This window comes from Ammodytes marinus (genome assembly GCF_949987685.1).
Source record: "Ammodytes marinus genome assembly, chromosome: 16".
Taxonomy (NCBI): domain Eukaryota; kingdom Metazoa; phylum Chordata; class Actinopteri; order Uranoscopiformes; family Ammodytidae; genus Ammodytes; species Ammodytes marinus.
The window spans coordinates 26,603,531-26,618,565 of NC_137220.1; the positions used below are offsets into that span (position 1 = coordinate 26,603,531).

A 15,035-nucleotide genomic window follows, 5' to 3' on the forward strand; every position below is an offset into this window, starting at 1 on the left:
CTATAGGGAAAATATTAATTTCAAGTATTTCTCCGAGCATCTGCTAATTGCATCCTCACCACCTTAATGACATAGCACTTGCCTGGCTCAAATGTCATGTTTGCTTCAAGATACAAAAGGCAGCTCAAAAAGGGGGGCATACCTCAGACAATATGAAGATGAAAAGGTTTGCTTATGACTCACTGATGTTCCTCTCTATACGTTGCCATACTGTAATGCTTTGGTAGCTGCCTTTTACACTGTGTTCCAAATGAGTATGCAAATTGGAATTAAGTGTCATAAACATTACATTTTTTGTATTAAATTTAAACTCATGGATGGTATCGTGTCTCAGGGCGCTTTGGATCATTGAAATCAATCTCAGACACCTGTGATAATCAGTTTGCTAAGTAAGCCCAATCAAAGGAAATCTACTTAACAAGGACGTTCCACATGATTAAGCAGGCCACCGGTTTCAAGCAATATGGGAAAGAAAAAGGATCTCTGTGCTGCCTAAAAGCGTCAAATAGTGCAATACCTTGGACAAGGTATGAAAACATTAGATATTTCACGAAAACTTAAGTGTGATCATCGTACTGTGAAGAGATTTGTGGCTGATTCAGAGCACAGACGGGTTCGTTCGGATAAAGGTAATATGAGGAAGGTTTCTGCCAGACAAATTCATCGGAATAGGAGAGCAGCTGCTAAAATGCCATCACAAAGCAGCAGACAGGTATTTGAAGCTTCTGGTGCCTCTGGAGTCCCGCAAACCTCAAGGTGTAGGATCTAGAGGTTTGCAGTTGTGCATAAACCTATTAATCGGCCACCCCTAAAGAATGCTCACAAGCTGAAACAGTTGCAGTGGGCTCAGGAATACATGAAGACTCATTTTCAAACAGTCTTGTTTACTGATGAGTGCTGTGCAGCCCTGGATGGTCCAGATGGATGGAGTAGTGGATGGTTGGTGAATGGCCACAATGTCCCAACAAGGCTGCGACGGCAGACAGGAGGTGGCGGAGTCATGTGTTGGGCCGGAATCATAGGGAGAGAGCTGGTTGGCACCTTCAGGGTCCCTGACGGTGTGAAAATGACCTCGGCAAAGTATGTGGAGTTTCTGACTCACCACTTTCTTCCGTGGTACAAAAAGAAGGACAGTGCTTTCTGTAGTAAAATCATCTTCATGAATGACAATGCACCATCTCATGCTGCACAGAATACCTCTGTGTCACTGGCTGCTATGGGCATACAAGGAGAGAAACTCATTGTGTGGCCCCCATCTTCCCCTGACCTCAACCCTATTGAGAACCTTTGGAGCATCCTCAAGCAAAATATAAATGAGGTAGGGAGGCAGTTCACATCAAAACAGCAGATATGGGAGGCTATGCTGGCATCCTGCAAAGATATTCAAGCAGAAACTCTCCAAAAACTCACAAGTTCAATGGATGCAAGAATTGTGAAGGTGATATCAAAGAAGGGGTCCTATGTTAACATGTAACTTGGCCTGTTAAGATGTTTTTGATTGAAATAGCTTTTGATTTCACTAAATCTGACCTTCACATCCTGCAAATTCAACAAATGACCATTTTTATTTCTTCCCAACCTATAAAATGTTTTGAAACTCTGTTGTGCATAATAATTTGGAACGGTGCATTTTGAGTTTTTTATTTTTGAAAAAAATACCGTTATCATTTGGAGGTTTGTTCAATAAAATTTGAATCATACTTTAACGGTTGATGACTTGAAAATTATACTGACTGTCATTTGCATCGACTATTTAGGAAAATCTGAGAAAAATATATTTTGCATAATGATTTGGAACGCAGTGTAGAGATAATGAGAATGCATGCACCTGAGAAAAGAAAGGGCTTCCTTGCCACGATGGAGGGTCAGACTTCTCATCCAGAATTATCATTGGCCCATTCATCTTAGTAGAGGAGGGCCGAGGGGAATCAAAGGAAGCAAGAAATGAGGACCCACAGTAGCCAGGCAAGGTAACCGTGGTTACATGTGGTGCATTAATGTATGTAATCTGTTACAGTGTCTGTGACAAGACAAGGACATGTAGTGTGCTAATTAGAGAAACCTTTCACTGCTCGGCGCTAAGACACAGGTCATATCTCATTACCGATGGTCTCAATGCATGGGGAGTCATTCATTACTGGCCATTTGGAGGAAAAAGGGGGATGGAGGGAATACCTGTGTGCACATGCAGTATAGCATGCAAAGCTAATGTGTATTTCCTCACAGAACAGCGTGAGTATCACCCCATCATCAACGATGTAATAGTCTATATCATTTTAAAAAGGGGCAAAATGAAGCTTTAACATTTTTTTTTTTTTACTTCAGAACAAGAATAAAAAATAAGACTTAAAGAGGAAAAAAAAGGTAAATAACGCCTTTGTTCAAAACATTTTATTTATTTAATGAAGCGGTATTTACAAAGGAAAAGAGTAAAACGTAGGCCTAATGTCATGTACATTACTTAATACAAAAAATATATATATCATTGGAAAAAAAATAAACCACATCTTCAAACTGCTTGAACTTCTGACAAACCAGTCTGAGAAAAATAAGAAATAAACTGCTGCTTTCACTCATAGGATGGGGGTTAATCAATACACAGATCCCACTTTAAGAAAAAGGAGAGACACACAGCCTTACGGTCAGTGCTTGTACCTGGATGTTCAGTGCACATGGGACATCTGAAGGTAGTGCACGCAGAAGGAAAGGCTCATCCGCAATTAAAACAGCATTTTAGTGGCTTCAGTAATATTTCAAACAAAGCCTGGGGAATGTGTTTTTGTTCCTAAAAGGCTGACCTGTAACCTCCTCTGGACAGGCCCAACTACATTTTACTACATGCTCAAATGCCACATCAAACCACCCTCTATACATTAAAAAAAAAACCCAAACTATTCTAAATGATTCTCTCATGATCTGGATAAAAGTCAGCTTTGTTGTCTCATGAGTCGTGACTAATGAAAATAAAACAATTTCTATTTATTGCAATTGTTACAAAAGACATGTTGTAATTGCCCACAAACGACTCACATACAGCAATCTCTACCTGATACTATTGTTTAATACTAGTGACTCTTCCTATGCTTGTTGTTGCATCATTTTATGACACACACACACACACTGATGTCAACTATGAACAGTGAGCTTTGGCATGCTTTCGATTAGAGACTACAGCAAACATTTATTCACCATGAGATAACCGGGTAGTTTATGTCGAGATCATGATCTCATTTGTCTATTGCATTGTCGGGAGAAAAATAAGCATACCAATGATAGAAAGAACACTAGTGCATACCACTGCCGTTGCTGCACAATATTTTAATAAAACACCATGTTTCTAAAATGTTATTCCAAATCAGGAACAACAGACATACTGTACTAGTTCCATATGGGATACATGTGCCACTTTTATTTTTTCCCGAAAGGACGTACAATGGTTGATGGAAAATTGGCAAGTGTTGAAAAAGTCTTGTGTCGTGTTGTGAAACCCGGTTTAAAAATTGTGATCCACGCTAAAACCAATGTATGGCCTCTGACTCTGCACTACGATTGACTGAAATCTATCGAAAAAAGAGCTTTAAATATTCTAGTCGCTAAAATAAGAACAGAAAACATAACGTGGGCCACGTGAACATCCGTGGCTCCACCGTGTCCCTGTAAAGGAGTCCCTGTCTGAATAAGAAAGCAAATGAGCAGTCCGAGACAAGTGCAAATCCTCCCTGAGACTGGTCCATGTACTAACACGGACATCAGATTCAGCATCACACAACCAAAGTACCCAACTAGGGAGACTAAACTAGTCACACCAAACCGGCCCAACAATTGTAATTGGTGCCATGTCTGCAGCTACAGTAGCATGATTTAAGACATTTAAGACAACACACAGGGATTTCATTATCATTGATGGGTCACGATAAAGGTATCCCAGAGCAGCATGTAAACCAGACTGGTCAAATCAAGTGGATCAAAAAACAATGTTTCAGCTGATCACACAATTATTATTGCTAAAATGATTATCGTTTTAATTTATTTGAATGATGAACCCCTCCCTCCCCCTCCAGATACCTGACCCAAGAGCTGGTCTCCATCCACAGATAGGTTAGAGCTCTGAGATATCACAGTAACAGGAGATGGATGGGAAAGAGCTGAGTGAAGTCAATCAGCCTCTGGGACTTCTGTCCCTCCCAGACAGAGAAACATTGGGGTGGTCATGTGTCTCTGACGTTTCCTCGGCTGTGCAGGCTCTGGAAGTGGGCTTGTTTGAGGATGCGGTTGATCTGCTGGTAGGAGGCCAGGCTGGTGGGGCCGGCTAGTTCAGAGGGGTCGACAGAGCTGAGGGGACTGCTGGGACCCACAGCACACCGGCTGCCACAGCTCCCTGCCGCATGTTCTGGACTGCTGATGCTGCTGCTGCTGCTTTCACTGTTGGATGACTGGAATGTAGACATCAACATTTAGCTAGATATGCTAGCTGGATATGAATGCCAAAAATCCAGGGGGTTAACAATAACATGGAAATCAATTTCAGAGAAGTAGCCTTTGATTCAAAATCAAACATTCCAGACTTTTCCAGACTCAAATTTCCAGGATTCTCTGTAGATTTTTGTAGGTCTATATTTGACATTCGAATACAAATAGTTAGATGCATATTATATAAATAAATGGTTTTGAAGCCAGCCCTCCAAGAACTTACATTGACCCATGACGATCTCTTTGATCAAACTCAAAAGCAACTCAAAACTAAAAAGGTACATTTATTGTAGATCGCTCGCCACTTCTGATAAGTGTTGCTTGAAAGACTACTGTATTGTGATGTAATGTATTGTAGGGCTGTTTACTGATATTAGTATTCTGTTTACAAAACAATACAGCCAGAGAGAGGAGGACTGTGCAGATAAGCACACCACCACATATTCTAGTGGGGCAGAAGTGATCATTGAGAGGGATTATTTTCGTGGGATTCTATCATTTATCTTTATATTAAAATGTTGCATAGTGTGACTTTAAGGATGCGCAAGAACTTGGTAAAATCAACCACGAACTGCTGCTACCCAAGAGTTAAGTGTACGACAACTATTCTTACAGTTTCTTCAGTGTAATGATTTTATTTCCCATTGTAAATATGTTTGTACCTCAGAGTCCCAAGCATCCCGGCCCGGCTCGGGGGACAGAGGATGACCTCTGCTCTGCCTCTTGGCCTGGGGCACCAGGTGGCCGCTCTCCTCATCATCACCGCCACTGCGCAGCCGTTTCCTGTTGGGGTGCAAATACACAAACACACGCGAATTCAAAAACACACGAATATGAAGTCACACACGTATATAATTTCTCTAACCTTTACACGACCAATTACTGCTCACACGCATTAGGCCGTCAGAAAACGGCCTACAATATTATTTTAATGGCTGCTGCAAGTGGTAAATAAAGGCCACAGTTACGTTAACTTAGTATCATATATTCAAGGCTACATTCAATTGTGATCAATTTGCGTTGCAAACAGTTTTGTAGACGTCGCCCACCTGTTTTCAGTCAACATATGATGACACTTAATCAGCCTCGAACAATTTCCTTTGTATTTGTCCGGACCCGGCTGTCTTGTTTCCTGTCAGTCGATGGCCTATCGCCTGAGTCACCAAAATAACCCTGTCTGGCTAGCTAAAACCATAAACCAATTCGGCATTACTTAAACAACAATCTGATATGATTAACTACACCGGAACATTAGGCAAATGGCAGTTAAATTGCATAAATATCGGGCGTCAGCGTGTTAGCGTTAGGCTAGCTAGGTTAGTTAACAAGCCAATACCAAACGCTTCAACGTAGGCTACAGGCTAATGTCACCGCTAGCTAACCTTCCTAGCTGCTGCTCTTAAATAGCAGACCACACCACGTATGGCTTAACAATGACTCAGGTCCTTTTATATCAGTTTAGCATTTCCAGTGACACTGCCAGAGTAAAATGACACATATTCTAGCTCAACTTAACTAGCTAACAACCACATCCAACCGCAGTTGTGTTTACATGGCACTGCGGCTGCGCAAAGACCAGTCATGGTGCTTTTAATGACTATAAACGTATACCAGAAAACCAGACTAGAGTTTTCTGTGGCACCATAGATACAAAGTGTAGTAAGCGCGACAGTCATGATGAAAATAGGGTTAAAATAAGTAATGCACTTTAAATGTCTTAGTTGGTTAAACGTAGGATATATAAGTAGGTTAAGTAGTAGGTATATTCGCAAACAAGTGTTTACGAGCAGCACTTAAAGGCAGCATAATATAGAGCTGTGCACTCGACACAATGTTAATTTCCCCAAAAGATGTCGCTGTTTACATTGATCTTATTCTCAACATTGTTGCTGAATCTGATTATGGCTTTAACGTTTGACAATATTGAAATATGTATTCAATAAAGAACAAAGGACTACAATGTTACAGACAGTGAGTGCCGCACACATTATTATTTTGTAGGCATAAAGTAGGCTAGCCTATGGAATTAGTTCCGGCCTGAGGACATTAAACAAAATATAGGCCAACACAATATATGTTTTTGTTCCATAGATATAGCAGCAGTTAAAATACTGTTAACAGAAAATATCGCATCCGACCTAATGGTTGACATCTTCACAACCCGGAAGTTGCACTCTGTGGTGCAGCGTTTCATCCAGCCAATGGCGTAAAAAGAAAAACGCCCCCGCCAATGACTCGAGCGAAGGACGGAGGAGAGATTAACAGGGATTCTCAGCAGCAGCGGTCCTGTTATTATAAAGAGAAATAATCGCGATGGGCAGCACCGACTCAAAACTGAACTTCAGGAAGGCAGTGATTCAACTGACAACAAAAACACAGGTCGGTTATATATGCGCGCGTCGATGGGCTTCAGAGCAATAAAGGTTTACACAGAGAGATGTTATGAGGATGAGAGCATCGCCGAGAAGATGAGACAACATGTATGATGTGGTGGCAAGAAAAAAAAATGTCTCATGTTGCATGCGAGTTTGTCAATTCATAGTCCTTCATTTGTCAGAATCCAAATGTTTGCAATTTCGGCGCAAACACTGCATGCACTCTGTACTCCAATTATTTCCCATATTTAATGATGTTCGATTCTGCGATGGAGATTACCATGGCATGAACTCGCATGATTCAGGCTGTACATGTTTGGTTTGGGAGACAAGATAAACAATGGCGTATCAACGTCGATGACGTAGGTGTGGAAAATGACCACGTTTGAGGCAGGTGGCCGGACTGTGGTCAGTTCAGTGTGCCAGATAATGCCTCCTCGCTGTTGCTAGAATACAGCTTGTGTTTACATTGTCATTAGGGTAGGCCTTGCATGAGCTGTATAACATGAGACCGAACAGCCATGTCTGTATTATGATGAAAAGGGTAAAAGGATATTTTAATGCACTGCGGGCCATTGTGCTCTAAAAAATCTCACTGCCATTGAATGCCCCATTTGGCTCAGATAGATGGGTATTTAAATGTAAATCTATTTTTTTCTACAGCCAGTGGAAGCCACAGATGATGCCTTCTGGGACCAGTTCTGGGCAGACACCACCACCACCGTCCAGGATGTTTTTGCACTGGTGCCAGCTGCAGAGATAAGAGCTGTTCGGGAGGAGTCCCCCTCAAATTTAGCAACCCTCTGCTATAAGGTACACACCTGTACAGGCTGTTTCATGCATCTGTGTCTAGATGGCCCGGGGACGTACCTCAGTTTGAGGCCGGCATCATGGGATATTGTTTGTTTTGGAAGCAGTGGAGGATTTGGTTTGTTAGAGCTCAGCGCAGGGCGTCTGTCATCTCATGCTCTCAAATGGAAGAATAAACGAGTCCACTCCCCTTCCTTTCCTTTCCCTTCGCTTCCCGTCTCTTGGTTCCCTGGCTTCCGTTTGAAGCCGCGTATCAGAAACAAAACAGACATGCTGGTTACTTACAGCCTGATTAAATAAAGAGGGAGACAAGAATCCCTTGCAGCCAGGCTTATACAAAGGGGGATGTTAAGTATTTTAGACACGGGTTGATGATAAATTAAAACCTTGTTAAAGCCCCCCCCCAAAAAAACAACAACATGTCCTCATCTCAGAGGGAATCTATTTTTAATTGTCAAATGAAACGGACTGGAGAAATCTAGTGCACTCCCCTGTGTGAAGGTTAGAGACTTTGATGAACAATGTATGAGATGCTGCAGTTATATATTACTGTATCTTTTTTGTTCTCCAAAAAACAAAGTCCAATACCCAGCTGATGGCAAGAACAAGTCTCATCAAATCATTAGTATTTACGAAGAAATTTGACGTTGCCATCATTTTTAATAGAACAACACGTCTCAGAAACTAAGATGTTTTGTTATTGTACCATTACCATCCCTGTTGACTGTAAACTCCTCATTTGACCAGGAACTTAGAGTAAGAAGTCTGCACCATATTGGATGATTAAAGATGAGCTTTAGCCCGTTCAAGCCTATTTGCTGTGTGAAGTAAAATGAAACAAAATGTTTCTGGCTCAGTAGATATTTCAGCATGAGACATACTCCCTCTTGTTCCCTGTCTCCCCAGGCCGTAGAGAGGCTGGTGCAGGGCGCAGAGTCCGGCTGTCCCACGGAGAGGGAGAAGCAGGTGATCCTGAACTGCTGTCGCATCCTGTCCCGCATCCTTCCCTACATCTTCGAGGACCAGGACTGGAGAGGATTCTTCTGGTCAACGGTGCCCGGTGCCGGACGGGCAGGGGTGAGTGAGGGGCACGGGAAATGGAAAAACCATACCAATAACAAATGAAAAGCATCACACTGGGTCCCTTTTGATCACATGGTGTGACACTGTTTTCTTTTTCTTTAAAAAAAAAAAAAGCATCGCTGTCATTTACAAAGTCTAAGTTTGAACACAAGATGATGATGCTTGCTACTGAAAAGTGAACGGTAGAGTTTAACGTCAATCATCTGGTTCCAGTCTCATACTGTACATGTTTCTGTCCTTTCCAGACAGATGAGATGGATGAAGATGATGGAGCTCGACCACTGGCTGAGTCGCTTCTCCTGGCCATCGCTGACCTGCTCTTCTGCCCAGACTTCACTGTGCACAGCCATAGGAGAGGCCCGGTGAGCGCCCGCACTCCCCCCGTCACTCTACACGTTTCATCACCAACCAGCATAATTAATAATTGCTGACACCTCACAACACTCTTAACAACGTAGCTTAACATGATCATAACATGATCTTTGCTGATGTCTTTAAAGGTTAGAGATGTGTTTGTATAGTCACTGTTTCCTTCTTCCTGGTCTCAAAGCTGCCCAACTAACCTGTCGCCTAAGTATCTCCCAAAGAGAAAACGTAGAATGAGATCATGATTGTGTTGTTATACCCTCACAAGGAAGTATTTCTGGTCACACATGAGGTAGAAAGGAATGCTGCATGTCCAGACTGCAACTTATCACCAGGGTTTTTTTAAACTGTCCTGGTGTAGTATGTTGTGCTCATTATTTTTAGCATTGTGTCTACATTTCTTCCTTAAACCATCATGGAAAATGGCTGTATCATAGAAAGTGTTCTCGAATACAGTGTCACAGCACTGTTTACTGAAGGTGCAAAACCAGGAAGAAGTGCCAAAGTAACGAAAATGGTTGCACATCCCATATTCCCATAATCCCAAATGGATGATTTCCAAAGTAATCAAATAAAAAATTGCCCGTTTGAATTTTTTTTTTAAATTTATCATTGTTTTTTCTATAAAACAACATCCAGGACTCAGTAGAGAGCATGCAGTCTTTAGACAGCTGTGAATACATCTGGGAGGCAGGGGTGGGCTTCGCACAGTCCCCACCTCTCAACTACATCCATGACCTGAATAGGTGAGTTGGCCGTTGCTGCAAATATCTGTATCACAAACACTTTCAATTATTTCATTGTTGTTGACTTTGTTGTCCAACTCCCCTTACACTTGATCCTCTTCAGGACAGAATTGTTGAGATTGTTACTGACGTGCTTCTCTGAGGCCATGTACCTGCCTCCATCGTCAGACACCAACGTGCTCAACCCATGGGTGACATTCTTCTGCTCCACAGAAAATAGGTAATGGACAAACACGTGTACCGATGTGCATCCGACCATCAAGTCAACTTTCACAAGACTTTTTAAGAAATCTTGTCCATGTTCCACTAACTTTTTTTTCGAGAGCTTTGAACCACCTCTCATGGTCTTCATCACTGTCAAGTAGATTCACAGGTGAAACTTAAAACATGTATAATATCAATGAAAAGTTTATTTGATTCTAAAAGTGAAACTGTCCTATATTCTAGATTCATTACACATAAGTGAAATGAATGTAGAATAAAAATACTTCCAGAAAGTGGACATTTCTGTATTATAAATCTTTTTTCGATTGGTTTTATGTATTATTTGAATATTTTGGGATACTTGCTTTTTTAATCCATGAGCTGTAAGCCTTAATCATCCAAATGAAAACAAAAGAAAGGCCTGACATATTTAGTGTTTTGTAATGAATATACAATATATGAACACTTTACATTTTGAATGGCCTTTTCCACGATTGTCTTTCAAAATTCAGGATTCAGTCCCAAATATTGCTGCTTAATTAATGAATGTATAGTTTGTGCATTAACATTCATTTTAATTTCTCTTGTGGACATCATTTCTCCATTTAATTGACTCAAATGGGACATACGAAATGACAGAATATTATCATAGATATTAAAGAAATGGTAAATGGACTGATTTTCTCAGCCCCAAAGCGCTTTACATTTCTTACCACATTCACACACACACACACACACACACACTCATACACCGATGACAGTAGCTGCCATGCAAGGTGCTGTCTGACCCATCAGGAACAATGTGGGGTACAGTGTCTTGCCCAGGGACACTTGGACATGTGGCGGGGAGACGGGGGATCGAACCACGATCCTGCAACCCAGTGGACGACCGCCCTACACACTTTGCCACTGAACACCAAAATGTTTCTCGTTGCGCACAAATGCACAGGATTCACTAAAACACATTTTGTTTCATGTCTATGTCCCTAGACATGCTCTGCCTCTCTTCACCTCCCTGTTGAACGTGGTGTGTGCCTATGATCCAGTGGGCTATGGCATCCCCTACAACCACCTGCTCTTCTCTGACTACCGCGAGCAGCTGGTGGAGCAGGCTGTTCAGATCCTCATAGTGACGCTGGAGCATGACGGAGGGGTTCCCCACCGCCCGGCCTCCCGGTCCAGCATGGAGGAGCAAGAGGTCCCACTCCCAACACCATCCGCTGAGTAATAAAACACAATGCCTATATGTGTAACACATGTATTAAACTTGTTTGTTTTTCTTTGTGCAGGCTACAGGTCCTGAAAACCTGTTTGTGAATTATCTGTCAAGGATTCACAGGGAGGAGGTACGCCCGATTTATCATTACAGTAAAATACTTGAAGATCTATCCTGTATGTTTGTCTTAAAGGGGCAACCATGTGTCCCTCCGTTGGCAGGATTATGACTTTGTACTAAAGGGCCTAGCTCGTCTGCTGACCAACCCTCTGACTCAGACTTACCTGCCCAACTCCACCAAGAAGATCCAGTTCCACCAAGAGCTGCTGGTGCTTTTCTGGAAGCTCTGTGACTTCAATAAGGTCAGGACTAATGGAAAAAAAAAATAAATAAACATTTTTTGGAAGATGTTACATTTAGTGTATTTGCTTTTAATCGACAAAACCTCAAATTGTGTTCCCACGACAGAAGTTCCTGTTCTTTGTCCTGAAGAGCAGTGATGTACTGGATATTCTGGTTCCTATACTCTTCTACCTAAATGACGCCCGCGCTGACCAGTGTGAGTCTCATGATCCCAGTGTTATTATCAGTGTTCTACTATGTTCTGTACGCCTATCAACATCTGTGTTTTATCCTTGGCCTGTAGCCCGGGTCGGACTCATGCACATTGGGGTTTTCATTTTGCTGCTGCTGAGCGGAGAGAGGAACTTTGGCGTGCGACTGAATAAGCCCTACTCTGTCCATGTACCTATGGACATCCCAGTGTTCACAGGGACCCACGCTGACCTGCTTATAGTGGTAATGTACTAAATGACGTCACCTGAAATGTTCTCTCAATTTAAAAAGACAGTGGATGCTCAAAGCTGTCCCTGTGTTTTTGTGTTTTATAGGTGTTTCACAAGATCATCACCACAGGCCACCAACGTCTCCAGCCTCTGTTTGACTGCCTACTTACTATTGTTGTAAATGGTGAATTGCTTTGGCACCGTCTTTTTTTAAATAATGAAAAAATTATACATTACATTACAACAAAAAAAACATTACATTACATGTCATTTAGCACACTTTTATCCAAAGCGACAACTGGAGCACACATGCATACACCGATAGCAGCTGCTACCACGCAGGGTGCAAGCTAACTATCGGGAGCAATTTAGGGTTCAGTGTCTTGTCCAGGGACACTTGGACATGTGGCGGGGGAGACGGGGGATCGAACCACCGACCCTACAGTTGAGCGTCGACCACCCTATCCACTGAGCTACAGCCCCCCCCCATACAAGTTGTATCTTCTCATAGGAGAAAGATACTGTTCAAACAAATAAAATGACAAAATGATCTCTGTAACATTGCCTCCCTCTTCTGCAGTGTCTCCCTATTTGAAGAGCCTGTCCATGGTGGCAGCAAACAAACTGCTCCACCTGCTGGAGGCCTTCTCCACCAGCTGGTTCCTGTTCTCTGCAGGCCAGAACCATCACCTCGTCTTCTTCCTCCTCGAGGCTTTCAACAATATTATCCAGTATCAGTTTGATGGTAAGAGAAAAATATTTTTTTTAACAGAATTCTGGGTTTGCATGGATTTGAAAAGCTCTCTCTCTCTCTCTCTCTCCCCCTCCTCTAGGAAACTGTAACCTGGTGTACGCCATCATCCGCAAGCGTAACGTGTTCCACCAGTTGGCCAACCTGCCCTCAGATCCGGCTTCTATCCAGAAGGCATTGCAAAGGAAGAGGAAGACTCCGGATGTTATTTCCCGCACCAGCTCCCAAGAGACTGTCTCTATGGAGGGCTCCCACCCTGCAGTGCCGGCAGAGCCTGGTACACTGAAGACCAGTCTGGTCGCCATTCCAGGTAATGACTCAGTATTGTGATCTTTCTTTTTGACTGTGGGGTAGATGTTTGTCCTGTACAGTCAGAAAAAGCACCTTAGGGGTCCACCAACTGAGCCCTTAGCTCAGTTGGTGGGGCGTCCCCCCCATGGGCCTCGGCCAGCAGCGGACCCGGGTTCGGTTCCGGCCCGCGGTCGTTCTCTGCATGCCACTCCCCTCTCTGCCCCATTTCACCTCAGTCTCTGCACTATCAATGAAGCATACAAATGCAAAAAAAAAAAATCTAAAAAAAGAAGAAAAAAAAAGCACCTTGAGAGAACTACAATAAGAGTGCCGTCTTTTTAATTATTTATGATAATATGGGTTGGTTTCTCCAAAACTGTCAGTTCAAATGAAAAATATTCACCTTTAAGTTATATTGTATGTAACGGCATTTGACCCTGTTGACAATCTCAAATGGACTAGAAAGCTCTCTCAATACTTTTGGACTTTTGGTTCCTAACAAACACATATATCTTTAAAAACAGGTCACAACTATATAAATACATTTCCTTAATGTAATGTTGTAAAAAATTACTCACACCAAAAAAAGTGTACACAGCTCTGCGATGCCGAGTAATTGGCTATATATAGGATCAATTCATTCTTGGTTTTGGTCTTTTTCCTTGTTATAACTTGTTATAACGATAAGAAAAACTTCTATCACCAGACGTTATCCTTTAATTCAAATAGCTTTTGATTTCCTGGATTCCTGCAGCCATCGATAAACTGACGGAGAAGTCGCAGGTATCAGAGGATGGCACCATGGTGTCACTTTCAAAGACACACTGCCCACAGACCATCAACGTGGACCAAAGTGCTGTGGCCGGAACCAGTGACACAGAGTCAAACTCAGGCCGAGACAGTGAAGTAAGTGTAAATGCGCTTGTTGTTCATGCGCTTTGTTTGAAAGCATGTGCACAGCTGGTAAATTCATTTGGTCACATTGTCAGGATGTTTTCTACACCGAAGACGAAATGGAAAGAAGACATTCTTCAAGTGCGTCCTCAGCATCGTTCTGGGTTCCCACACCAGAGTGGGTCAGTAACTTATTTCGCACTGAGCCTTCTCCTCCTACAGCTTTTCATAGATTTTTTGGATATTTGGCAGAATGTTACACAGATCTGGATTTACCTTCTCTTTGTTTGTCCCAGGCCCACTCCTGGAAGTGTAAACTACCCCTGCAGACTATCATGCGACTTCTACAAGTGCTAGTTCCCCAGGTGGAGAAGATCTGCATAGACAAGTATGTACACACTCCTGTTCCCTTTTGATGGATTCTTTAGAAATCTTACCAAACAATGTTATAAAATGTGTCCAATTGTGTTCACCAACAGGGGTCTGACCGATGAGTCGGAGATACTGAAATTTCTCCAGCACGGCACGTTAGTGGGCCTGCTGCCAGTCCCTCACCCCATTCTCATTAGAAAATACCAGGCCAACGCAGGCACCGCCATGTGGTTCCGCACCTACATGTGGGGTGTTGTCTATTTGCGGTAAGTCAGCCAATCAAAGCAGAGCATTAAGCAAACGTGTGTCTTTCCTAGCTTATGACTAACATCTCACTCTGTTGTGTTCCAGCAATGTGGACCCTCCTATCTGGTATGACACTGATGTTCGCCTCTTTGAGATTCAGAGGATGTAGACTGGAAAAGTTCACAATAGGACTATTCGATACCTGGGCTCCTCCTCACCCTCAAGTATCTGCTGGTTGCGTGGTAAACATCACTGTGTTTTAACTAGCCTCTATAATCATCACAGCGCTTACCCACCTCGGTGGACGGGTGAGGTACACACACACCTCTGAGATGAAGACAGAAGATGATTGAATTATCAATAATGTCCATTAACAACTGTGTTTGTACATTGCATTCTTTAGACTCAAGACCATAGGATGTCGGT

The 15,035-nt window shown here is 42.5% G+C and overlaps 2 protein-coding genes across 5 annotated transcripts; one reads left to right on the plus strand and one right to left on the minus strand.

Annotated features, from left to right (window-relative positions):
• Positions 1–2,385: 2,385 nt before the first annotated feature.
• LOC307262625 (protein VCF1) lies at positions 2,386–5,997 on the minus strand. The gene is made up of 3 exons (XM_080043574.1): positions 5,520–5,997; positions 5,133–5,253; positions 2,386–4,433 (listed from the first exon to the last, which is right to left on the minus strand). The coding sequence occupies exons 1-3, from the start codon at positions 5,534–5,536 to the stop codon at positions 4,209–4,211; spliced, it is 363 nt and encodes a 120-aa protein (XP_079899700.1). The 5' UTR covers positions 5,537–5,997; the 3' UTR covers positions 2,386–4,208.
• Positions 5,998–6,733: 736 nt separating this feature from the next.
• Positions 6,734–14,829, plus strand: hid1a (HID1 domain containing a). 4 transcript variants are annotated; one of them, XM_080043285.1, is made up of 19 exons: positions 6,734–6,849; positions 7,509–7,658; positions 8,562–8,732; positions 8,984–9,151; positions 9,744–9,850; positions 9,954–10,070; positions 11,045–11,252; positions 11,344–11,400; positions 11,492–11,632; positions 11,739–11,829; positions 11,917–12,068; positions 12,161–12,239; positions 12,636–12,800; positions 12,889–13,116; positions 13,852–14,003; positions 14,087–14,173; positions 14,288–14,379; positions 14,471–14,629; positions 14,715–14,829. In XM_080043285.1, exons 1-19 carry the CDS (start codon positions 6,784–6,786, stop codon positions 14,776–14,778), a joined length of 2,454 nt encoding a protein of 817 aa, XP_079899411.1. In that variant the 5' UTR covers positions 6,734–6,783; the 3' UTR covers positions 14,779–14,829. The 4 variants fall into 4 exon arrangements, with proteins under 4 accessions (XP_079899411.1, XP_079899413.1, XP_079899414.1 ...); XM_080043287.1 differs by having other exon boundaries at positions 8,984–9,100; positions 13,852–14,024; XM_080043288.1 differs by having other exon boundaries at positions 8,984–9,100.
• Positions 14,830–15,035: the final 206 nt, after the last annotated feature.